The sequence below is a fragment of the Urtica dioica genome, chromosome 1 (genome assembly GCF_054948205.1).
Source record: "Urtica dioica subsp. dioica isolate 48M chromosome 1, U.dioica_male_clone48M_v1_H2, whole genome shotgun sequence".
Classification (NCBI taxonomy): Eukaryota; Viridiplantae; Streptophyta; class Magnoliopsida; order Rosales; family Urticaceae; genus Urtica; species Urtica dioica.
In genome coordinates this window covers 5,156,384-5,179,892 of record NC_142756.1, presented here as the reverse complement: position 1 = coordinate 5,179,892, position 23,509 = coordinate 5,156,384, and the positions used below count along the sequence as shown (strand labels likewise).

The 23,509-nt window shown below is 37.3% G+C and overlaps 4 protein-coding genes across 4 annotated transcripts; 2 read left to right on the top strand and 2 right to left on the bottom strand.

Annotated features, from left to right (window-relative positions):
- Positions 1 to 502: 502 nt before the first annotated feature.
- LOC149406679 (Ribosomal protein L14p/L23e family protein) lies at positions 503 to 2,516 on the bottom strand. Its single transcript, XM_089608090.1, has 3 exons — positions 2,316 to 2,516; positions 2,095 to 2,186; positions 503 to 1,192 (listed from the first exon to the last, which is right to left on the bottom strand). Exons 1-3 carry the CDS (start codon positions 2,347 to 2,349, stop codon positions 812 to 814), a joined length of 507 nt encoding a protein of 168 aa, XP_089464216.1. The 5' UTR covers positions 2,350 to 2,516; the 3' UTR covers positions 503 to 811.
- A 3,513-nt stretch (positions 2,517 to 6,029) lies between these two features.
- LOC149406678 (50S ribosomal protein-like protein) lies at positions 6,030 to 7,353 on the top strand. The gene has a single exon (XM_089608089.1). The coding sequence runs from the start codon at positions 6,381 to 6,383 to the stop codon at positions 6,891 to 6,893; it is 513 nt and encodes a 170-aa protein (XP_089464215.1). The 5' UTR covers positions 6,030 to 6,380; the 3' UTR covers positions 6,894 to 7,353.
- A 3,330-nt stretch (positions 7,354 to 10,683) lies between these two features.
- LOC149406677 (anthocyanidin reductase ((2S)-flavan-3-ol-forming)-like) lies at positions 10,684 to 12,709 on the top strand. Its single transcript, XM_089608088.1, has 6 exons — positions 10,684 to 10,838; positions 10,922 to 11,088; positions 11,187 to 11,387; positions 11,472 to 11,631; positions 11,999 to 12,212; positions 12,298 to 12,709. Exons 1-6 carry the CDS (start codon positions 10,712 to 10,714, stop codon positions 12,440 to 12,442), a joined length of 1,014 nt encoding a protein of 337 aa, XP_089464214.1. The 5' UTR covers positions 10,684 to 10,711; the 3' UTR covers positions 12,443 to 12,709.
- A 723-nt stretch (positions 12,710 to 13,432) lies between these two features.
- Positions 13,433 to 18,002, bottom strand: LOC149406676 (uncharacterized). The gene is made up of 5 exons (XM_089608087.1): positions 17,480 to 18,002; positions 16,069 to 16,105; positions 14,731 to 14,967; positions 14,600 to 14,647; positions 13,433 to 14,171 (listed from the first exon to the last, which is right to left on the bottom strand). The coding sequence occupies exons 1-5, from the start codon at positions 17,782 to 17,784 to the stop codon at positions 13,776 to 13,778; spliced, it is 1,023 nt and encodes a 340-aa protein (XP_089464213.1). The 5' UTR covers positions 17,785 to 18,002; the 3' UTR covers positions 13,433 to 13,775.
- Between the last annotated feature and the right edge of the window lie 5,507 nt (positions 18,003 to 23,509).

Below are 23,509 nucleotides of genomic sequence, written 5' to 3'. Positions count from 1 at the left end.
ATCGAGAAGTTCCGACTCTACTCATGCTTTCGATTTAGGGCTCACACTTTATACAGGTCATGGATTTCGTTCCGTGAACACCTTAGAAGTCATATGTTTAAATTTTTAGTTGCTGCTTATAATTTTTTCGTTATAGATTGTATTTCTTCATATGCTTTCATTTTGAACAGTTGCTAATACATGAAAGGGAACAAAAATTTCGATTAGCCAAGGGTTCATCCAAACAATTTCGAAACTGCATTTTCTGCATCGGGTTCCACCTCTGCAGTGATCAAATCACTCAACAATGCACAAATCTATTTTCTCAAGAAAGCAATGATCACACAAACTATTTGGTACTGCAAATTTTCAGATTTCAAAGTTGGAAAAAATTAAACAAAACAAAGCATAGAAAGAAAGTTAATTCAATAGCGCCTCAGAAACACCTACCCAAGTGCAAGTCTAATGTTGTCTTTCGAAAAAAAAAAGTACAAAACTGCAACAAAACCAAAGAAAACACCCATTGCAAAAATCTATAGAATCCAGCTGTGCCTGGTTTTGACTATCAAACTAGTGTATAATTCAAATAAACATAAAAAAAAAATAAAAAGTTTTCCCGGTTCTAAAAACTCGTTCTGCAACGTATATCCTTTTCAAGCAATGAGACCTACCCAAGTGTTAGTCTGATGTTGTCTTTCAAGCAAAAAAAAAAGAACAAAGAAAAAAAAAAGACCCTATGAGTATAAATTGCGACAAAAACAAAGAAAACACCCGTTGCAAAATCTATAGAATCCAGTTATGCCTGATTTTGAGCATCAAAGTATATCCCTTTTCAAGCAATGTGGCCGGCCAAACTAAGAATCTTGACGTGCTTCTTCTTCCTGAGCTCGTGGGGCACGGGACCGAAGACGCGGGTCCCGATGGGCTGGCCTTGCTTGTCGACAAGTACCACAGCGTTGTCGTCGAACTTGACCTCGCTGCCGTCGCAGCGACCTTTCTGCATCGCTGCCCTGACAACGACAGCATAAACGACCTTCCCTTTCTTCACCTTCCCGTTGTGCTGAGCCTCTTTCACCGACGCCACGATCGTGTCCCCGAGCCGAGCCCCTTTCTTCCCCTTCAGAGCCTGAATGCACATCACTTTCCGAGCCCCAGAGTTGTCCACAACTTTCAACACTGTCCTCATCTGTATGAAACTCCTCTGTTGTTGTTGCTGCTCATCCCACAAATTCAAACTCAAATCCGATTTCAATTTCAAATTCGAACTCAAAGCTCGAATTCTCGAGAAAGCAATGATCACACAAACTATTTTGGTAGTGCAAATTTTTCAGACTTCAAAGTGGGAAAAAAAATAAAGAGAGAAACTTGAACTCAATAACCTCAGAAACCCCTTCCCAAGTGTTTGTCTGATGTAAAAAATAAATAAACTCCTCTGATAGACAAATTCAATTTCAATTTCGAACTCAAACTCAAATTCTCGAGAAAGCAATGATCACACAAACTATTTTGGTACTGCAAATTTTTCAGACTTCAAAGTAGGAACAAAATAAAGAAAGAAACTTGAACTCAATAACCTTGGAAACCCCTACCCAAGTGTTTGTCTGATGTAAAAAATAAATAAACTCCTCTGATACACAAATTCAATTTCAATTTCAATTTCAATTTCGATTCTCGAGAAAGTAATGATCACACAAATTATTTTGGTAGTGCAAATTTTCAGACTTCAAAGTAGGAAAAAAATAAAGAAAGAAACTTGAACTCAATAACCCTCAGAAACCCCTACCCAAGTGTTAGTCTAATGTAAAAAATAAATAAACTCAAATCCAAATTCAAACTCAAACCACTGTGATACACACTAGTATATTATATTAACTGATATATAAACGGAACGAGATACAATAGGTGATATCGGACATTGGAGAGGTCTGTTTATTTCTTACAAAATGCTTTTCAGACTGTTTTCATACTCGTTTCCCTCTTAATCTCCTTTTATTTATAGGCTAGCTAACTTCTGCTATTTTATATTTAATCCTCCTAATCAACTCATATTACTATTTCATCCTTCTGAATCTCAGGTCCTAGCACACTGGTGCTTAGGGTTCTTGGTTCACTAACCTGAGACATGAAATTGAAGCTTGTTGTCTCGCGCGTTGAACTTAGAAATCCGGACGAGCTGTTGCCGAGACCACCCAGCAATGACCGACCAGCTGTATAGAAAATAAATTGTGAGTCTCGTGATCTCGAATTAGGGCAAAAACAGTTTTAAAACGCAACCAGAAGAAAAGGGAAACATATTCGAGTCACGAACTACGTGAAATGAAGGAAGAGAGGCTTACCACGATAAAACTTGGAGCCCATACTCGTAGCCATTTTTGATCGACCTTTGAGTCCTTTTTTTTCTTTTTCTTTTGGAGTGTGATTTTTATTTTTTCGTTTATCGGCAACACAGAGCCTGCTCCTCCTCTGAGTGAGTTACAAAAACGTTTCGTAAAAGCGTTTCTTAAGCTAAAAAAAATAAAAATAAAAACGTCTATTTTATGGCTCAAGCAAAATCATTTGTGAAAAATATCAGAGCTACCTCGTTTAAAAACTAAAATAATTCACTTGTTTTTATGGTCTTATTTTACTTTTTTTTTTATATGTTTACAATTTCATTTTAATTTTTTTATTGTTTAGAATTTTATTTAAAATAACCAAAAAGTCATCTGAAAACTTAAAAAAAAATGAAATATTTATGGAACATTTAAAATTAGAGGTATTTATAGAATACCATCATTACATTTACATGACATTATTCAATAGTTATAAATGAAACAGTCTACAATATCTTCATTACATTACAAGTTGTTATTCAAATAGTTCAACATAAAGCATTCAAAACACTTCGACAAAAAAAAAAAAAAAAAAAAAAAAAAAGGGTTCAAAACTCTGTTTTCTGATCTAACAAGAAAAAATGAAATCATTTGGATACAAACTTACATTAATACCAATAATCAAGTTAGAAACTAAGAAATTGAACTGAATCATTAAAAAATTACAATAAATTTCATTAAAAAAAACCCGATTTTTCATCAAAGTTTGAAGGGAAGATATGCCTTAAGAACGCCGGAAAACGGAAGGAATCTTTGAAATTTGACGGAAAACTGTGACACTTTATCTTTCGCCGAGCGAAAAAAATTCTAAAACTTTCTGACATTTTTTCTGATTTTGGTCTCGATTTTCATCTTTTATACCATGACTTTTTGGAAAAAACCAACTGAACCTAAACGGTTTTCATCAACTGGGAACCGGACCAGTTTCCATCCAGATTCCCTCGGAATCTAAGGAAAACTCCGATTTTGTGAGTTCCAATGTTGGGACTCTAAAAAAAAAAACGGACTTTGATCCGGTTTCTGTCCGATTTATGCGGATTTTCAATCTTTGGTCAGAATTGAAGGAACAATAAAGGGCTTGACCCATAAAAAGGAATTCACGCAAAGTTTTTTTGTTTTTTTTTTTTTTTTGGTTTTAGCAATACTCTAGGGATATTGGTTTAGTTTAGTTCTTTTAGTCGAAGTTTAGTTCAAGTTTTTATTTTTAGGATGACTGCAGTGTTTGTATTCATAAATTTTGAATTGTTCGTATTGGGTATTCATTAGTCATCTTTATTTTGCTTTAATTTTACATGTTCATGAGTTTAACTATTCGCGTGCACTTGCGGAGAGGATTATGTTGGCATTTAGTTTGATTATTCATCAGTTTTTATTTTTTATTTTTTATTTTTTATTATATATTAGTTTTTATTAGCAGTTTTAATTTCTTTTATATTCATATTATTTTGTTCGCTTATTGTGTAACTTTTATGATTCGTTCATCATTCCATTTTAATTATGTTTAACAAACTCTCTTCAACATTTTATGGTCATTTTGAACCCGGGACATAAAAAATGATAAGGTTTAAACTTTTTCGAGTATTTTATTGTATGGGATTGTTTTTATTTTTATTTGATAATCGTTCATGAATATTTATACTTCTATTTGACTTGATTACCTAGGTAAAATTTGTTTTTACTTTTTACTACTTTTCTAAATGTTTAATCCATAATTGTTCTAAGTCTTTAGTAAACTCGGCACATCTAGATATTATTCCCGCAAAGATTTAGGTAATTCTGGTGAGAAATAAAAATTGAAATTGATCGGATCATGCATGTTGAATCTTTATTGTTCTGTTCATCTCGCTTTCCAACTGTATTGTTGTTGCTACATTAAATCTAAAACGTTTATGGTCTCTTGGTTGCTAAACGATTAAGGTTTTTTATCGACGCAAAGTTATATCTAGCTATTTTAGGATTGTGGAGATAAAATGAAGTTTCCACCTAAATATAAGTAAAATTGGAGTAGTATGGTATGTGTTAAACATAAAATACATTTTAATCTAGATTTGTATCAAAGATTTCTCTCTAGATATCTCCATTATGCACGAGAGCTATAAGGAGAAAGTAAGAAATTGGCCATATGTAGAAAACATATCATTCTTTGTCATACACTTGTGTTCATCAATGATCTGATACGCAAATGAGTGAACAAACTCAAATAAAAAAAGATGAAAGTCATAAATAGAGAAAGAATGATTTAGGTAATGCAACATTAGAAGAAAAAAAATTTGGAAGAAATTATAAGAGAAAGACAAGAGGATCAACAACAAGCTCAAGCAAGTCAAGTTGGAAGAAGATGAGCAAAAATTCGTAATGTAATGCCTCGTACTCATTTTAGGGCTTCTTTTTGTTCGTAGAAAAGTTCTTTGAGCAGACACTCCAACTTTTGAAAACACGTGTTTAAATGAGTTTTCACTATTGTTTATATCTGGCTCCTTAATCATAGAATTGATTAGTCTTAGACCTTTACTTGTGTGACTTGCTTATCTCATGCTCTCCAAATATTCGTACATGTCGTGCATTTTTTCCCTCTTAGGTTGGTCGAAACCATATGTGTATAACTTTGTTATCCTTGTCGTACATGTCTAGTTGGATCAAACAATTGATTAATGTGCGACTTTGCTCCTCAGTGACGTTATATAGTGCCCTAGTACTATAATTACTCTCAATTTTATTACTTCTACCGCCAAACTATTGATGAACAACACTTTTACAAAATTACCAACAAAATATTCACTTTTATTCCAAGTAAAAGCCTAAAGACAATGAAAATTCTAAGTTAAGTTATTTTTATAGTATGTGATTATAAGCATGTCATGTTCTTCTTTTTTTGGATTTTTCTTTTACAATCGAGTACTTCCATGGATCATCGGACTCATGATATTTTTTCATTTATATGGTGACAACCGTTGAGCTCTTGATTCTGAGTGATAATCTTATATGTTTGGATTAGTCCTTTATTTTTCGACCGTTTAATCGATATTTTTTTTTTTTTTTTGCGAGTTGAGTTCTTAAGCTATGAGTTTGACGCTTCTCTGTAATTGCAATTTTTGAGCTTTCTACTCGGTCCTTGCGGCATTGATCATAACAATTAGATACTTCGAAGTATAGGTTGCATTATGTTTAACTTTTTGTATTAAATATCAATTCACTAATTAACATGAATTATTATCAATCATAACTACCCACCCAATTAATTTTAATTTTAACTATAAAAAATCATGTTTAAATATATCGTCTAATGCCACTTTACATTACATTTTAAACTCTCAAGACATTTTTTTTTTTTTTTTGGCTTTATTTTAGCTTTCCTTGGTTACAATCTGGGCCCAACTTCCCCCCCAGCGAATGAGACGAGAGATAGAAAAAGAATTATCACTATCTTCTTCTTGTGGTAGATAAGAAAACAATTGAAATTTCCATTCCCATAATAAGCCAAATAAATTTATTTTCTAAAGCTTTTGTTAATGGCATGAACACGGAGTCACTCACACCTCATCAGTACATCTAAGGTTTGATAGCCACGACAGGTTGACACGTAGAAAAACAATAAACTCCTTTCATTTCCGTCACTATATATATATACTATCTTGCCGATTTCAATACTCAAATGATTATTTATTATTCTCTACGCACAATAACCCATTAATTAAAGAGGATATATAAATTAATAAAAGCCCTCCGTATTCTCGGTCTATCTGACTCGCATTTGTGTGCTATCAATTACAAATATATTATTTTGTTTAATTACATTAAAGCCATCCTCTGATTCCTATCTTTATCTTCCAAAGAAAAATCCATTTCTTCAGTTAGTCTCTCATCTCTCTCACTTCCAAAAGACAAAATCCTATCTCTCTGTGTCTCATGGCATCATTACATCAGATCTCGCTTTCTCTCTCGTCCAAGCAACCATTTCAGCCCTAAATTCCAACTCTCTGAATCTCTTAAATCGCAAACGAATTTCGGAATTTCTCATTGAAAAGCTCCATGGCTACCCTGCAAAAGTTCAAGCTCCTGGCGACGCAATGCGCAGTCGCCGGAAGCCCTACGCGGAGCCCGTCGGCGAGCCCGGTGATCCATCTCCGCCGCCGCAAAACCCTTCGGATGCTCCTCAGCCGCCCTCAGCGACGCCACGGCCTTCCCTCTCACGAGATCCACGGCGGCGGAGAGGAAGATCCGCCGAAGAAGAAGGACGCCAGGGTTCGCCGGAAGCTGAAAGATCTCTTCGTCTCGTCGCCGCCGCCGGTGGTTCGAGATCGAGTTTCGGAGAAGAGAGACGACGAAAGACGAGACAGAGAAGAAGAAGAAGAAGAAGTGGAAGAATCGCAAGAGCTAGGGTTACGGTTTTTGCCGGCTGGTAACGGAAGCGTAGGTTTCGGCGTCGGCTTGGTGGCTCGGCGGCTCGGAGCCGGATCGCTCCGGCCAGTGACGTCATCGGGATTTCGGTACAGATTTCTTAGGAGAGCTTGGCGACCAGTTCTGGTTTCAATCCCTGAGTAGTCAAAAGAAAATTAAATTACGAATATAAATCGAAAACAAATTATTATTTTGTTTTGTTTTGATTTTATCGGCTCATAATATTAAATCATAAATTGGTTTCGCATTCTGAGCTCTGGTTGGTGAGCGTAGTTTGCTAATGTGCGCCGGGGTGTTGCCGATCGAGGACACTTAAACGGTCTCTCTCTGCCTTTGAAACGGCTGCGTAATTTGCGTGGAATTTCGCGTCCTCAACGGCACATTATTATTCCGACAGGGAATATGGGGGTCATCATGTAAATTTGCTACAAATACTAATTTGTCTTCACTATACTTTGGGCAATTATTTAGTTTTTAATATTTGTCTTAAACTAAATTGTGAGCTTGTTACTTTCTTTTCGATTGTCATACGGAATTCGTTGTACTGAATACATTAATAATGCCATTTAATGTTGGTAAAGTGAAGATTTTGTATTATTGGGTTCGTCCATGGTGCTGTGAAAATCTACGGCTTATGTCTATTATTCTGCTGAAGTTCTACTTTTAATATATATAATATTAGAGTGCGGATTAAAACAATTTTTCAGATCTTTTTCATGGATGGCTTGGAAAACTTATTCTCCGACAATAGATAGTTGAATTTTAAAGACTTGAATATCAATTATTTATTCATTTTCGTATAGGATAAATACTCGAAGAGCGTGATGTGGACCAAACTGATGTTATTATTATATAGTAGTGACTCAAGAAAGACTTAATAGGTCCATTAAAAAAAAAGGAAAAAGAAGAGGAATGACTTGATGAGTTATTTAGTATATTTAGTTTATTTGTTTGTCTATTTATTTGGAGCTGTTTTAGTTCTTAAATTTTTTTTAGGACGAAATCCTCATCCACTCTTTGATTGATACAATTTGTCTGTACTGTAACACAAAGACCAAAATTTCAAGTGATATTACAAGAAAAAATCAATTTTCTTTTTTCAAAATTCCCAAAACAATTTCTTCTAGACCTTAAAGAATCATTCGTGGAACAAACCCTCTCTGATGATCCCTAACTTCAGAACGATAGCAATGAGGTTCACGAGATGACACAAGGGATCCAAGCACGCTAATTTATGAGGATATCGAACACATATGAGGTATATGTCACTATGTACGAATGTATTTGATTTTGTCTTTCGAGTTCCAACCTAACGATGATGAATAAGTTAAAAGATTCATTTGAATATAGTATGTTTTTATAAAGCTAGCCTTTTAATAACTCAAAACAAATGAAGAGTCAAGTATAGTAAGATATCTATTCGAAGGTAGTTTAAGATGACTATTCACAATTTGAAGATTTAGAAGAATCAAATTCAAGTATTGATTGTTATAAAACTATTGATTCATCGTCTTGAGATATAGAGAGTTTTGACTCTGGAGTTCTTACTAGATATTGATAAGACCAATGAAATTTAATGACTTGAAGCAAATAAAGAGTTATGACTCTGGAGTTCTTATTAGATATTGATAAGACCAATGAAATTTAATGACTTGAAGCAAAAACTGCCAAATTGCTTGATGTTTTGATGTCACAAATTATTGAAAATAAATGTTTCTCTAAACTTGCTTCTTTATTGATGTGAATCGTACATATATATAGAAATACAAGTATTGACTATACATGAAAATAGCAACTACTTAAAAACTGATTAACGTAAATAAAGCAATAAACTGACAGTATAGGAAAGAGATATTTTAGCAACGGAGTAATTTACATATTCATAAATATTGGTTGCCGAGATTACGGTTCTGTAATGTGAGGCTGATTGATTAGCTGTGTGTTGTTGTGGTTGAATGAGTCTTATAGTCATCTAACACGCCTTGTCAAGTTGGAGCTGGGATTGAGAGATCAATTACACCCAACTTGCTAAGTGTGCGGCCAAAAACCTCTGCTCCAAGCGGTTTAGCAAAAGTATTTGCTAGCTGGTCGTGGGATCGTAAGAAGGACGGAGTAATAAGACATGGCTGTATTTTTTCATGAACAAGTGACAATCAAGTTCAATGTGCTTGGTGCGTTCGTGAAATAACAGGTTAGAGGCAATGTGGATAGCGGCTTGATTATCACAATAGACACAAATAGGACGTGAGTGGTCAATGCCAAGATCACGAAGAAGATAATATAACCATTACAATTCTGATGTTAAAGCGGCTAGAGACTTTTATTTTGCCTTAGCGGAGGACTGAGATACAATCGGTTGTTTCCGAGTTTTCCAAGAAACCAGGCTAGAACCAAGCATGACAAAGTAACCAGTTGTCGAACATCGAGTTGTATGACAACCAGCCTAATCAGAGTCAAAATGACCGACTATGGAAAGAGATCCAGAAGACGGAAGGAAAAGTCCATGACCAACAATACCTTTAAGGTAGCGAAGAACCCGATTTGCAGCATCTAAGTGGGTTGAATGAGGATTTTGCTTAAATTGACTCAAGGTACTGATAGAATATTGTATGTCAGGACGTGTGACAGTTAGATATAGGAGACGGCCGACGAGACGACGATAGACAACTAGGTCATGGAGAGGAATTCCATCAAAGGGATGAAGGTGAAGGTTTTGCTCCATCGGAAAATTTGATGATCGAGAGCCAAGAGTACCCAAATCAGATAGGATATCAAGCACATATTTTCTTTGACATAGAAATATACTGTGTTTTGATCTAGATACTTCGATGCCTAAGAAATGACGAAGAGGCCCAAGATCCTTGATTGAAAAAACACTGGCTAAAAATTCTTTAACCTTTGAAATGGCAATATCATCATTGCCAATGATGATAATATCATCAACATAGACAAGGATAAATACATAAGTTTGTTTATGGATATAAGTAAAAAGACCATAGTCGGAGATAGATTGATGAAAGCCTTTACGTATGAGAGTAGATGATAATTTTGAGAACCATTGACTGGAAACTTGTTTGAGGCCATATAGCGATTTTTATAACTTGCAAACACGAGATTCTCCATTGGTTGAGAAACCTGGAGGTATTTTTACGTAGACATCTTCATCAAGATCACCTTGGAGAAATGCATTATTGACATCGAGTTGATGCAACGACCAATTTTTAATAGATGCAATAGATACAATGAGACGTACCGTGACAAGTTTGGCTACGGGTGCAAAAGTATCGTGATAATCAATACCTTCAATTTGATTATAACCTTAAGCAACTAGGCGTGTCTTATAACGCTCAATTGAACCATTATTTGATTTTTTACACTCATTTACAACCAACGGGTGACTTATTAGGAGGAAGTGGACAAAGGGTCCAAGTTTTATTTGACTCAGAGAGCATTTATTTCATTTGACATAACAATGATCAGATGAGAATATGACATCACAATTATTAGATTTTGTTAATTGTGCAATAGATATGAGATTGAATTTGAAAGAGAGAATGTGAAAAACATTTGATAATTTTAATGTGTTTTAATAACACACTGTGCCTATGTGACCACCATGTAAGAGATCTTTGACGAAGGAGGGAATCCGGAGAAAATCCCTCGTATCAATAAATACGAACAAATTAGAGTGAGAATTACATGACTGAAAACATAACCTCGCCATTATGTTAATCATGCACGAAAAAAAAAAAAAAAATTGTCAGCACGGGGACAAAACGGAGATTAGTCATTTGACCCAAATTCGTATAAGCAACGACAACACAAAACAAGTACACTATGTTTTCAGTCGTTAGCTGGGAACAAGTTCAACCTCCACGTGCTCACATACCAAAAGCTAGAAAACGTCTATTTATGATGAAAAGCAAAAGATACTCGAGAGACAAGCTTAAACACAGAGCTCAATGGAAACCGAAACTGCCCCGAAGAAGAAGGCCTGTGTGGTCGGCGGTGCGGGCTTCATAGGCTCTCTTCTCGTCAAGCTCTTGCTTCACAAGGGCTATGCCGTTAACACCACTGTTAGAGAACCTGGTTATTGCTCTCTCTCTCTCTCTCTCTCTCTCTCTGTATATATACATAAGTTATTGTTTCTCATCTTGTTTGTGTTGGTTTAGACAACACGAAGAAGATAGCGCATCTATTGCAGCTCAAAACCTTAGGCGAGCTCGAAATCTTCGGAGCCAACCTTAGCGAGGAAGGAAGTTTCGACGAGCCGATATCGGGCTGCGATTTCGTCTTCCATGTCGCTACGCCTATTAACATGGCCTCGCAAGATCCGGAGGTACTAAACTCGGACACTTCATCAAATGTAATGGTTTTTAGTAACTTTTTTTTTTTTTATCATCTTTATATATAAATGCGTTCGCCTAAATCGTGCAGAACGACATGATCAAGCCGGCCGTGGAAGGAGTACTGAACGTCATGAAATCTTGCGCGAAAGCGAAAACAGTGAAACGTGTCGTCTTGACTTCCTCTGCTTCTGCTATCGCGATCGACCCACTGAAATCGGCCGGTTCGGTTCTGACCGAAAAGGATTGGAGTGACGTTGACTTCTTGACTACTCAAAAGCCCCCGACTTGGGTACGTACAGTACCGAGTTCAGACCTTTTTTTTTTTTTTTTTATGAGTTATGAACTTACCTGTTCTTGTAAATTGTAATTGCAGGGCTATCCTACTTCGAAGATACTCGCAGAGAAAGCCGCGTGGAAATTCTCCAAAGAAAACAACATTGATTTGATAACCGTTATCCCTTTTCTCGCGAGCGGCTCTTCTCTTACTCAAGACGTCCCGAGCAGCGTCGCAATCTCCACGGCTCTGATCTCAGGTCTCGTAAAGTTTGATTTAATTCGTACAATAATATGGGACATTTATTATCAGGTGGCCTATGCTAATAGTCAATTGAAACTAATGAGTTTATAAAACACCCGAAGTTTGCGTAAAATTAGTGAAATAGTTAAAATTTAAAAAAAAAATGTTTGAGTACCAGTTGTCAACAACTTCTTTTGTCCTGGCAATAAATTTTTTGACACTAGTAAATTTCTTTTTATAAATGAGTTGAAATTTGTATTTAAGGTGTCAAAATTTTGATTAAAACTTACAAAACTTGGCTTAATTTTGCTAATCAAATAGTTTCAAAATTTTCAAACGGCTATTTCGTATATATATATATTTTTTTTCATTTTCATGTGCAGGGAATGAGTTTTTGGTGAATGCAATGAAAGGAATGCAAATGATGTCGGGGATGATATCTATCACTCACGTCGAAGATGTATGTCGAGCTCATGTCTTTTTGGCCGAGAAAGAGTCTGCCTTCGGCCGATACATTTGCTGTGCTGTCAACACCACTTTGCCTGAGCTCGCTAACTTCCTCGGTGCAAGATATCCTCAATACAAAATTGCTACAGAGTAATAAGCTCTCCAATATTAAAATTATACTCACTGCCATGCACAAAGTTTTATCTGTTAATAAAATATGTTATAAATTTTGCAGTTTTGGTGATTTCCCTTCCAAGGCAAAGCTGGCTATCTCTTCCGAGAAACTTGAGGGAGAGGGATTCACTTTCAAGTATGGGATTGAAGAGATATATGACCAGACTGTGGAGTACTTGAAGACCAAGGGAATTCTGCAGAATTGAAAAGAAGAAGAAAAAAATTAGTCTACAGAATCTGTTCCAGATGTTATGGGACTTCTTCATGAGAGCGATTTTAGTTTCCTTTTCTGTCTTTGTTTGCAATAAGAAATGTCTCAATTTTCTTTTACTCGACTTGTGTGTGACAAAAAATTTGAGTGTTTAAGAATTTTTTTTTTTAGTGGGATAAATATGAAAAATCAACCCAGATGGGATGCGAAATATGCATGTTGTGTTGTGTAGAGCAGAAGTTGGCAGTTCTGATAAAATGATTATAAGTTTATAGATGATTTATCGATCTTTCCGGTTCCATCATCTAGCTAACGCTCTCTCTCGAGATCTTTCAAAGCTTTTAGCTTCTTGGTTCTTCAAGACATTCTGCTATAAGCTAGCAACAGATATAATGAAAGAAAAAATTATACAAGATAGCCAAGGCGTCAGAGTATTTCATCGTAGCTATTCTGTATAATTATACAAAATAGCTATAATGAGATATTCTTTCAGAGCATGAACAAGGCTAACGGGTCGAGTCCAACGGTTCAAGTGACAATCGCACATAGGGATAGAGGAGCCGATATATTCACACCGAGAGAATAATATCTGCCCTTCTCAAGCATTTACGCCCGCACTGCTCTCAGCTTCACTCCGTCCCCATTCAAGCCTCAGAAGCAGTCAAGTATTTCTAAAAAAATTGTCGGACAAAAAAAGCTACAAAAATACGCTAAGAATTCTTTGAAAGGACTAAATGCTATTGTTTATTCAAGGTATGAGCTACATATTACAAATAAGTTTAAATTTCTTCCGACTCCTCTGTAAATAATCAATGCACTAAGACTCGAAGTCTCGGTGTTCGTCAGAGAATGCTACTGCATATGCACGTCGACAAGTTGGTCAGATAAATACAACTAGTTCCGAATAGAAATGCTCAAATAATCTATTTAGGAAACAAAATGGCCCTAGCAAAACGTTATAATAATCCAAGGACTCTACACTTCAAAAAAAACAAAATAAATAAATAAATAAACGGTTCTAGTGAACCGGCAGTAAAGCTATTGGCTTTCCACAGCTAAATAAATAGAGTTCTGAACTTTGCTCTTCTAAACAAGTTGATTCGACACATAATTTTACAAGATTGCAGGAAGAAAAAAACATACATGCCATGTCTTTCGCATCCGAAGTATGCTCATTTTGCACAAGAAAGCGTTTGTCAATATACATATTACAGGGAACGTAAAAGATAAGTTAAACGACTCGCTCAGAATGGTAAATTCACCATAGGCTTGAGAGATCGTCAAACTAGAAGAGTTTGGTTTTATTGCAACGTCCGAGCCACTATTAATCACCACACCAAACCCTTTCGTCTCCTAAACCTGTCAACACGGTCAGTGCTCATCCTAGATTTTTCAGGTTTGTTCGGCTTTTTAGACTTCTCAAGCCGACTATCTAAACTGTTTCTAGAAATTTCAGGCAGATCGGCAGCTGTGACTGATGTTCCGGCTTCAGGAAGTCTGGTCTGAGCCTCAGAGTCGGCTGCGTTGTTCTTCTCCGTTCCATTTGAGGTCGGTTTTGTTTTGCCTAGTGTCTGTACAAATTTCTTAAGGTGTTTGATGAATTCTGGGTAGAGCTCCAAATTGCAGTGCCCACCTCCGTTAAGCCACAGCGGTTCGTATTTCTCCTTGCAGAGTTCATAAAGTTGCTTTCCATGGGAACAATCCACAACTTCATCTGCTGTTCCCTGATATATAAAAAATAAAAAATAAAAAACAAAAAAAAAACAGAAAAGAACAGAAATCAATACACCCATTACTGTTTTCCTTGGTACACGTTTTGAAGAAGGTTCGGATTTTCAGGCTCATGATTGATTTAATTCATTAATTGATTAAGAGATTCCGTCATGCCCCAGTCAAAGAGGAAAACAAAATTTGTTCAGGTTTGGGATAATCTCTGAAAATATCATCACACGGCCACGATTAAAAGTTCGGGAACATGTAATTGTTATCAAATTGTTCATCAATTTCTTCATCTTTTCTCTTTTTCTTTTGAAACAAAAGAAATTTGGCTTGAAAGCATCTGTAAATGTTTTTTTACTCAATCATCGTCACAGAGATAGGTGTGAGGGAAGAGTGGCGGTGAAGAATCACAATTATAAATGCTGTAACTTACATGTATTACCAAAACAGGGCAATTCACCATACTGATCTTGTCAATATTCTGGACGAAAAAAAAAACCCGGTTAGCTCTGTGGTAATGCAATCAAGAACAACTTAGATGTAAGGTTGCGTCAGATAACAAACCTTGTAAATATCAAACCAGTATGTCCTTTTGACAGGATACAAGACCCTTAGCCCAGATAAAATTGGGCTGTGTAGAACAACACCTCTTAGAGTTGGTGTTCGTGATGCGAGATCAACTGTGGGGCCACTACCAACTGACTGGCCGTATAATATTAATTGCTCATCCTTGACACCGTATTGCTCCTTCAGGCATTTATATGCTGCATCAATGTCTGCATATGTATTATATTCCGTTGGCTGTTTCAGAAAGAACTGATGATTATTACTTGATGAGTCCAATTCAAGAAGAAAAAAAATGGCAGAGCAACTTCTGACTTAACCGGCATTATTGTTAGTTGTTACAGTTGAGTGTAATCTAATCAGCAATACGAAGAGCAAAATCATTAAGTACATTTGGATAGTGCCGGGGGCATGTAAATACCAAATGACGACAAAAAATGGGACCATACTTTGCAGATCATTGCTAATATCTATGAAGGGTTCAAGTTATAATTACATGAAGTCTCTGCACAAAATATCCAAAAAGAAATGAAAATCCTTTGATGACAACAGTTAGAAACATCTGTGCTATACTCATAACACGGAATATATCTAGCAATACTGCATTGTGAGTGGCGGAGCCAGAATTTGAACTCGGGGGTGTATTTGATAAAAATATAGAATTTAAAAAAATCAGGGGCATGTAAGAATTTTTATTTCAGGGGGCAAATATGAAAAAATCATATAAAATTTGGGCTAAAAATATAAATATAATCATAAAAATAGAGATTAAAAAATGCAATTTTTAAAAATTTCAGGGGGGGGGGGGGGGGGGGAGATAGCCACCTGGCTCCACCAAGTAATCTTAACACCATAAATTTACATGTTAAAGAACTTCGGAGGTGCTAAGTGTAATTTAAAGTGACCACAAACGCTAAGGCCTGTAAGCCTGGAAACAACATGCATGCCAGTGAATAAGGAGATGGTAATAAAAAATAATTATTAAAAAAAAAAACCAACAAACAAACCCACAAACAGGAAAACTCGCATCAAGAACTTGGGGGGAAAATATTTTCCATGTTTTGTTAAATATCACTTCAATATCTAGAACTATGTTTAAATGGAATATGGATCTCCATACACAGAGGCTCCCATATATAAGTTACTTAATGATGGAAAACTTCACTCACGAACACACACACAAGAAAACGAAAAAAGTTGGCTTGCTACTCTTCTAAGACTTACCTGTCGAGCCAGATGCATTAAGCCAATTTAACCCATCACAAGTAATTCACATTTTCAACTAAAATTTACTATCAAGACATGTAAGAAATTAGGAGCTGGATCTAGGCCTCTAACCTTTCCAGTTGATTGTCCATAGCCAGAGTAGTCGTACCTGCAAAAATGAATTTAAGATTACGAAACTGATTCGAATGAAAAATCAGCATAAGGCACAATAGTCCATATACATATCGGAAACATTAGAAATAGAGAAAACCATACAACATTGTTGGAGAAACTAAGGTGTCATGAAATAAATAAACAAAAAATCAATAAATCACAGTTCACTTCGCATAAGAATAAATTTAGTCAGGTATAGGTGCAGAAACTTGCAGTATGACATCTTGTAAGGAAACTCATAATATTATGTTGAAGTTCTCCCCATATCAACGAAAGACAAAAGCAAGAATCTGATACCCTTGAACTAATATGACACAAATTTAAACAAGTTTCATATATTGCGCTTCGATACACAGCCTACCACAGTTTTTGGCTTGTGAACTATCCTGAATACAATTATGCTTTCAAGTAACATGTCAAATAAACTATAACCAGCACATGTAGGTACACAATTATGAATAATCATAACTGTCAAAACTCAACCCTACAGCACTTAAATGCACCAGACCATCCTCACAAGCACAATACCCTTATTGGGCAAAAGCACTTGAGCCCTACCCTCATTACAATATATCAACCCTTATACATGAGAAATTGTCAATTCACCAGCAAACTTTCTAAAGAGCTCTCGCAGCTGATTGATCCAAACCAAGCACAAGCTTGTCTCCGATTAAAACTACTATAATTCACTCCTATAAACTTCCTATTCATTACTTTAGTCAAACACAAATTAAAATATAATAACGCCAAATTCCGGCAACAAAAATTCATTTCCAACTCAGAGCAATAGGCAATTTTTCCAGTGCTGCTTTACGACTTTTTCCTATCTTGCTCGGTGTATCGAGTTAGCTACATCAGCACTAGAAACTTGGCACTCACTACATTTTATCATAGTGTCTCTTCTCTCGATCTACCTGTATTTCGCAGTCACCAAATGGTATTTCCATCTAAACCCAAAGACTATCATAGCGGTCTAAGAAAGCTCAGTACAATAATCACATATGTGAGTCCTTAGTAATGACCTAATTACTAAAGCCAAGCACTCAGCAAAATTAACTACTCCAATTTTTTTTGGAAGAAACATTATATTATATATCAAAAAAGAATTTGGCAAGAGCCGTAGTATATATATACAGAGAATAAATATAATTAATTCTAGTGAAATTCCAATCCATTTGCTCTTGCAGTCTTCAACAGCTTCAAACAAATAAAATAAATAACATCTGAGCTCATAATCAAAACTTTAAGACTTCTGTCCAACACAAATCAACATAAACACTGTTCCAAAACGCACCAAGCAGTACAAACTCCGATTCACAATCACAACTAAAAGCGTATCGGAATTAAAGACGAAAGAGAGAAATATTACCCCATGAGATTGACGCGGAGGCGAGCGCTGAGCTCTACGAAGAGCTCGTACATCTGGCCCAAGTCCGCGGCGTTACCGTGCGAGTAGAGCAGCGTCGCGGAAGCCCTAGGATGCTTCACGTGCACCGCAACGATGTCGTTTCCCCGGCGAGTCCTGAGCCTCAGCACGTCCACGCCGTCTCTCAGCGGAATCTCCGGGATTCTCAGCCTCGGATCGTCAGAAGTGGCGGCGACCACCGTGTACGACGCCGGACTCGGCGGGAAGAACGCGAACTTCGCGGCGATCGATGATGTCACTCCGCCCATTCTCCGATTCTCATCACACGCAAAAAAAGCAACTGAGATTGAAGCGGTTTTTTTTTTTCCTGAGGGGGAGAATCAGAGAGAGAAAGAGGTGGCGCGTGACGGAGCGTGCTCAAAATCGACAGAGGAATGTCCACGTCATCGTCGCTTTATTTAATTCCAAGTTGAGTTTGATAATTGAGTTACAGAGTTAGGGAGATTTAAGAAGAAAGCTTTTTTCCTTTCTTTTCATTCTCGTCATTCATAGTGGGCGTCACGTGCTGTGTGGGAAATTATGTGGGCCTTCTGTCTATTTATTTTATTAGAAATTTTAATTTTGATCAGAAAATAAATGCGCTAAACGAATTTAACGAGGTTTCTTTATTATCCGAGAATATAATTCAACCTGGATCGTCCGTTCTATATCTGGTGAATTAAGTTCTGTTGAGTTATCATCATTATGCATTGTACTTTTGTGCTTAAAATGCTTAACTAGGGATGATATTATTGCATAATTTAATCGTGCAGATATATAGAAAGGAACACAAAAAAGAGGAAATAAGATCTGTACTGTGTTTACAACTTTACATTAATTTGCGTTTTTTTGTGCAACAAATTTTTTTTTTTTTTTTCTTTTAGGTCTTTGGAACAAGATATCAATAAATATTTATCACCTACTGTTAAGCCGTTTTTTGGATTTAACATTTGAGAACACGTGGTGTGCCTGGAATGTTAAATCCAAAAAACGGCTTAACATTTTGGCGCTAGAAGGAGGGGTTCCCGAGAACAACCACGAGCTCTCCACCAGCAAATCAACTTCCTCCGCGGAAGACCTTTCAATACGATGAAGATTGACGCCAAAGCTCTCTTCACGTGAGCTTTATACCACGTCCTCCACACTTACCTCAAAAGGCTTTCGCCTTGGTGATCGGAGACTTTGCCCTCAACAAACTTCAATGGCCCCCTGCCTCGAACACAACCACTTCATGTCGGCGGCGACCGTGACGCCCCGACGAAATAGAAAACAAGACCCGAAAACGGATACGACTGAGACGATCCGAGCGGGCACAAAGAAAATGACTCTATGTCGGCGACGACCGTGACGCCCCGACGAAATACAAAACAAGACCCGAAAATGGATACGATCGAGACGATCCGATCGGGCAGAAAGAAAAAAATACTCCATGTCGAAGGCGACCGAGACGCCCCGACGAGATACAAAACAAGACCCGAAAACGGATACGACTGAGACGATCCGAGCGGGCACAAAGAAAATGACTCTATGTCGGCGGCAACCGTGACGCCCCGACGAAATAGAAAACAAGACCCGAGCCGGCAAGCATCGCAAAGACGGGGTCGGCGAGCACGGCGACGACGTGGTCGGAGACCACCACGAAGTCCGATCCGGAGAGCACCGCGAAGACGTGGTCGGAGACCACCGGTCGACGAGTCCCCGCGAAGTCGTGGTCGGTGACCACCGCGAAGACTAGTCGAAGAGCCGGGCGAAGACCCGTGCCGACGAGCCGAGCGGAGACGTGATCGGCGAGCACCGCAAAGACGTGGTCGGAGACCACCGGTCGACGAGTCCCCGCGAGGACGTGATCGAAGAGCCGGGCGAAGACCCGTGCCAACGAACCGGGCGAAGACGTGGTCGAAGAGCCGGGCGAAGACGTGGTCGGTGACCACCGCGAAGACGTGGTCGAAGAGCCGGGCGAAGACCCGTGCCGACGAACCGAGCGGAGACGTGATCGGAGAGCACTGCGAAGACGTGGTCGGACCACCGGTCGACGAGTCCCCGCGAAGACGTGGTCGAAGAGCCGAGCGAAGACGTGGTCGGAGACCACCGGTCGACGAGTCCCCGCGATGACGCGGCCAAAAAGCCGGGCGAAGACTCGTGCCGACGAGCCAAGCGAAGACGTGGTTGGAGAGCACCGCGAAGATGTGGTCGGAGACCACCGGTCGACGAGTCTCCGCGAAGGCGTGGTCAGAGACCACCACGAAGACGTGGTCGGCGAGCACCGTAAAGACGTTGTCGGCAAGTACCCCAAACGCCGATTCGGAGAGCCTAGCAAAGACCCGTGCCGGTGAGCCATCGCGAGTTCAAAGCCAACGAGCCTCCTCCGACCACTCGGCGGAGTGACGAGCCACGAGATGGCGTCCCCGACGGACCACTCGGCGAGGCGACGAGCCACGAGATAGCGTCCCCGACGGACCACTCGACGAGGCGACGAGCCACGAGATAGCGTCCCCGACGGACCACTCGGCGAGGCGAGGAGCCACGAGATAGCGTCCCGGCGGACCACTCGGCGAGGCGACGAGCCACGAGATAGTGTCCCCGACGGACCACTCGATGAGGCAATGAGCCACGAGACCGAGTCTCTGACGGACTCGTCATCGAGACAAAGAGAACCAAAACAAGGCTACCAAACTCATACAATATCACACAAAAGAAGAGAAAATGATAAAGCAAAACAGAAAAGAAGAATAATCTACTTTCATTCTCTGTAGAATGTGAGAAGAAATATTTATTCTCTCAAACACATTATCTCAAAAACTAAGGCTAGTCAAGCCAAATTAAATATACCTCTCTAAAAGTGTCAAGAGCTTGAGAAATTGATTCTCATGTTCTTCACTTAATATGAGGAATATTTCAGCACAACACTCAAATTCTACTCGAGTCTTCATCCCGAATCACGAATCAAAGATTCCTCTGAAACTCCGGGACGCTTTGGGCCTTGTCCTAAACTTCCTTGAGCCCTTTGGGATCTCGAAGAGTGATTTTGGGCACATCCAATACTAGGCACGTGACTATTCCAGGCACACTACGTGTCCTCAAATGTTAAATCCAAAAAACGGCTTAACACCTACTAATTTTCAAATTCATCGATAAATGTAATTCAAGGAAGAGTGCAAATATTTTATATGATGTCTTGTGAGAGTGCCCTTCCCAGAGGATCACTCCAATTTCCTAGAAGATTTTTACTTCAGCTCATTTTAATTTGAAATTTGTGGTCACATTGTAAATTTAATTTACTCAATGTTAGTTAATTATTAAAAATTAACTAATTTGATGCCATGGCAAGTGATGACAACGATTTTGTACCAATATACCATTATTATTTGGGTAATCATAGTTGCTTATTAAAATTAATAAAAAAATCATAATTGGTTAAAATTAATTTCAACATTTCAATAATGCTATATAACTAACATACAAAATTTGTATAATTCTGATTGATTATTTGAAGCTCTAATGATATTGTTGAGTGCATTAACAATTTGAGATATTGAAAATAAACTTATGGCACTTTTGAATGGTGTACGTTAATTGTACTAAAATATTTATAGTAAAGTTTTGGAAAATCCAAATATTTAACCTAGGTCATCCGAATATATATATGCAGCGGAGCCACATGAGAATCAGGGGGGCTAATGCTCCCTCTGAACTTTTCAAAATAATAAATTTTATCTTAATTTTTTTTTAATTTTTAGCCCAAATTTATATGATTTTTTTTTCAAATTTGTCCTCTTTTAATTTTTTTTTTCGAATTCGCCCTCGACTTCAATTTATGGCTCCGCCACTGTATATATTTATATAGATTCATCATTTAAATAAATTACGTATGAGTTTTTCTAGCTATATATACAATTAAAAGTATAAATTTATAAATAGTGAAACTTTGTTTAAAACTAGTAAAATAGCAACAACAAAAAAAAAATGCAAGTATCAAGTGTGTTAAGCTTGAAAATCTTGGAAAGAACTTAGCTAAACATATATTTTAAGAGTACTCGATGCTGATCTTCCTCGTAAAATTAGATCAGGAAAAGCATGTTCTAATTCACGTATAAGTATAACCCATAGATAGATTACATATAATTAAAAAAAAAAAAAAATACTGAACACCGGTAATGCATGGCCATAAAGCAAACCATTTTTAGTGATTATCACAAGATTATTTATAATAAATAAGACGGGCAAGATGGCTTAAAAAAGAAGGAGAAGGCACGATTGTATAGGTCTTTATTTTATCGTCTATGTGACGTGTCAAAGATATTGCTTTACGTGTGTTTTGTAAAGGAGCGTACGAGGGAAACACGTAACTATTACATATAAAAAGTTAGGCATTCTTTTCAAAAATGAAAAAAAAAAAAAAAAAAAAAAAAAAAAAAAGAGTTAGGCATATGGGTTGTCTCGTTGGTGAGTGGAGTTGCGGGGGCGACACGCCAACATCCAAGAGCGTGATAACTTTCTTCCCAAATTTATCTCATACCAATTTTAAGATACGACAACATGTCTTTTTATTTAATTATTAGAAGAGAGAAAAAAAAAATGCCGTAAATCGTGTCTACTTAAAAATTGGTAGATCTCTATGTACGTTTTATGTTTTTCTTTGAAAATTTTCTATGTTTAACACACAGAAATAGACATTGATTAAGATTAAAAAAAAATGAGACAATCATGTCCTTTTCCCTAAAAAAATTAACAAAAGTCAATATAAAAACGCAAGAAGGCTAAAACAAGAGTCAATTAGTAAAATAAAAAACAGCAGAGTAAAGTACGTAGAAACACACAGTCGATGACTAGTTGTAGAATAGTTAACGGTAGACCACGTGAAAGACCTCTCACTCGCAACAAAGAGCATCTTTAATGATAAACTAAATATCATATTAGCTTATCATGTCACATAAACAACTCAAACTACAATCACTTAAGTTATAACCATCTCCAATGGTAAGTTAATATATCTCTTACTGCTTGAATATATTTTACATGTAAATAATATTTTTTCTAATTTTTATTTAGTTCTCATTGGTTGAAAAAAAAAATGGGTCCCATTAGTTTTGCTAAGCTAATGGTTAAGGAATTTGCTCTATAAAGCTACTTCGCTAAGTTAAATCAATAACTAATATACAAAATAATGATTAAGCAAGTAGCTTACCATTAAAGAGGAGCTTGGACTGCAAGAAGAGAGTCACTATATACAGGGGACGAAGCCAGGATTTCCATTTAGGGGGGGCTAATTTGTTAAAAAAAATTCAGGGGGGCTAATTTGTAAATTTTAACGGGAAAAAATTGTAAAAAAAATGAAAAGTGGGTAAAAAATGCAAAAAAAAAAATTAACCCCCCCTCAGCTGGCTCCCTGCCTATATATATATATATATTGCTTTGTGCCATGATTGGCTACAGGCAAAGGAGAATGCCACTAAACAAAGAATGTTTCCCACAATGTCCCGAGCCACTACATCAACGAGAAATCCAACCTGCCATACAGGCAAAGGATTTTCGATGTAGATCTTCAATCTAGTTGTTTCTAGCTTTCCAAATAAAGTCCCCAACCTACGAGGGAAGCATAAGCAACCTCTCAGAAGAATCCAAACAAAATATCTTATGTATGTAAAGTTCAAGGTGAGCGAATTCTAAAGGGCATGCGCAATGACACAATTTCAAAACAAGTGGATGGATGTTTCAGCTTCAGATGCCATAATGGACATATAATATCAACAATATCCATTCTCAAGGTAAGAGTTGAGCGTACTAGAAGGGCATTCCAAATATCGTAGAGAGATACAACTAAAAGGATATGGAGATAGGACGATTTGACCGAAAATATTCTAGAGCTTGTGCTTGTTCGAATCCATTTATCATGCCACCTGATTGCAATATAGGCCGAGAGAGAGAGGAGAAGACACAGATCAATCTCTTCAAAATAGTTATCTACCTTTACATAAGTCCAAACTCATGATAAAA

What these genes read in the sequence shown, in the direction of transcription:
- LOC149406679 (XM_089608090.1), bottom strand. Translation starts at nt 2,349, where the DNA reads ATGGCTACGAGTATGGGCTCCAAGTTTTATCGTG. An exon ending in GGGCTCCAAGTTTTATCGTG is followed by an intron (nt 2,187 to 2,315) that starts GTAAGCCTCTCT and finishes TTTTCTATACAG; the next exon opens with CTGGTCGGTCATTGCTGGGT. An exon ending in GCTTCAATTTCATGTCTCAG is followed by an intron (nt 1,193 to 2,094) that starts GTTAGTGAACCA and finishes TGGGATGAGCAG; the next exon opens with CAACAACAACAGAGGAGTTT.
- LOC149406678 (XM_089608089.1), top strand. Translation starts at nt 6,381, where the DNA reads ATGGCTACCCTGCAAAAGTTCAAGCTCCTGGCGACGCAATGCGCAGTC.
- LOC149406677 (XM_089608088.1), top strand. Translation starts at nt 10,712, where the DNA reads ATGGAAACCGAAACTGCCCCGAAGAAGAAGGCCTGTGTGGTCGGCGGT. An exon ending in TGGCCTCGCAAGATCCGGAG is followed by an intron (nt 11,089 to 11,186) that starts GTACTAAACTCG and finishes TAAATCGTGCAG; the next exon opens with AACGACATGATCAAGCCGGC. An exon ending in CAATACAAAATTGCTACAGA is followed by an intron (nt 12,213 to 12,297) that starts GTAATAAGCTCT and finishes TAAATTTTGCAG; the next exon opens with TTTTGGTGATTTCCCTTCCA.
- LOC149406676 (XM_089608087.1), bottom strand. Translation starts at nt 17,784, where the DNA reads ATGGGCGGAGTGACATCATCGATCGCCGCGAAGTTCGCGTTCTTCCCG. An exon ending in ATGGACAATCAACTGGAAAG is followed by an intron (nt 14,968 to 16,068) that starts GTTAGAGGCCTA and finishes TTTCTGAAACAG; the next exon opens with CCAACGGAATATAATACATA. An exon ending in ACTGGTTTGATATTTACAAG is followed by an intron (nt 14,648 to 14,730) that starts GTTTGTTATCTG and finishes TTTTTCGTCCAG; the next exon opens with AATATTGACAAGATCAGTAT.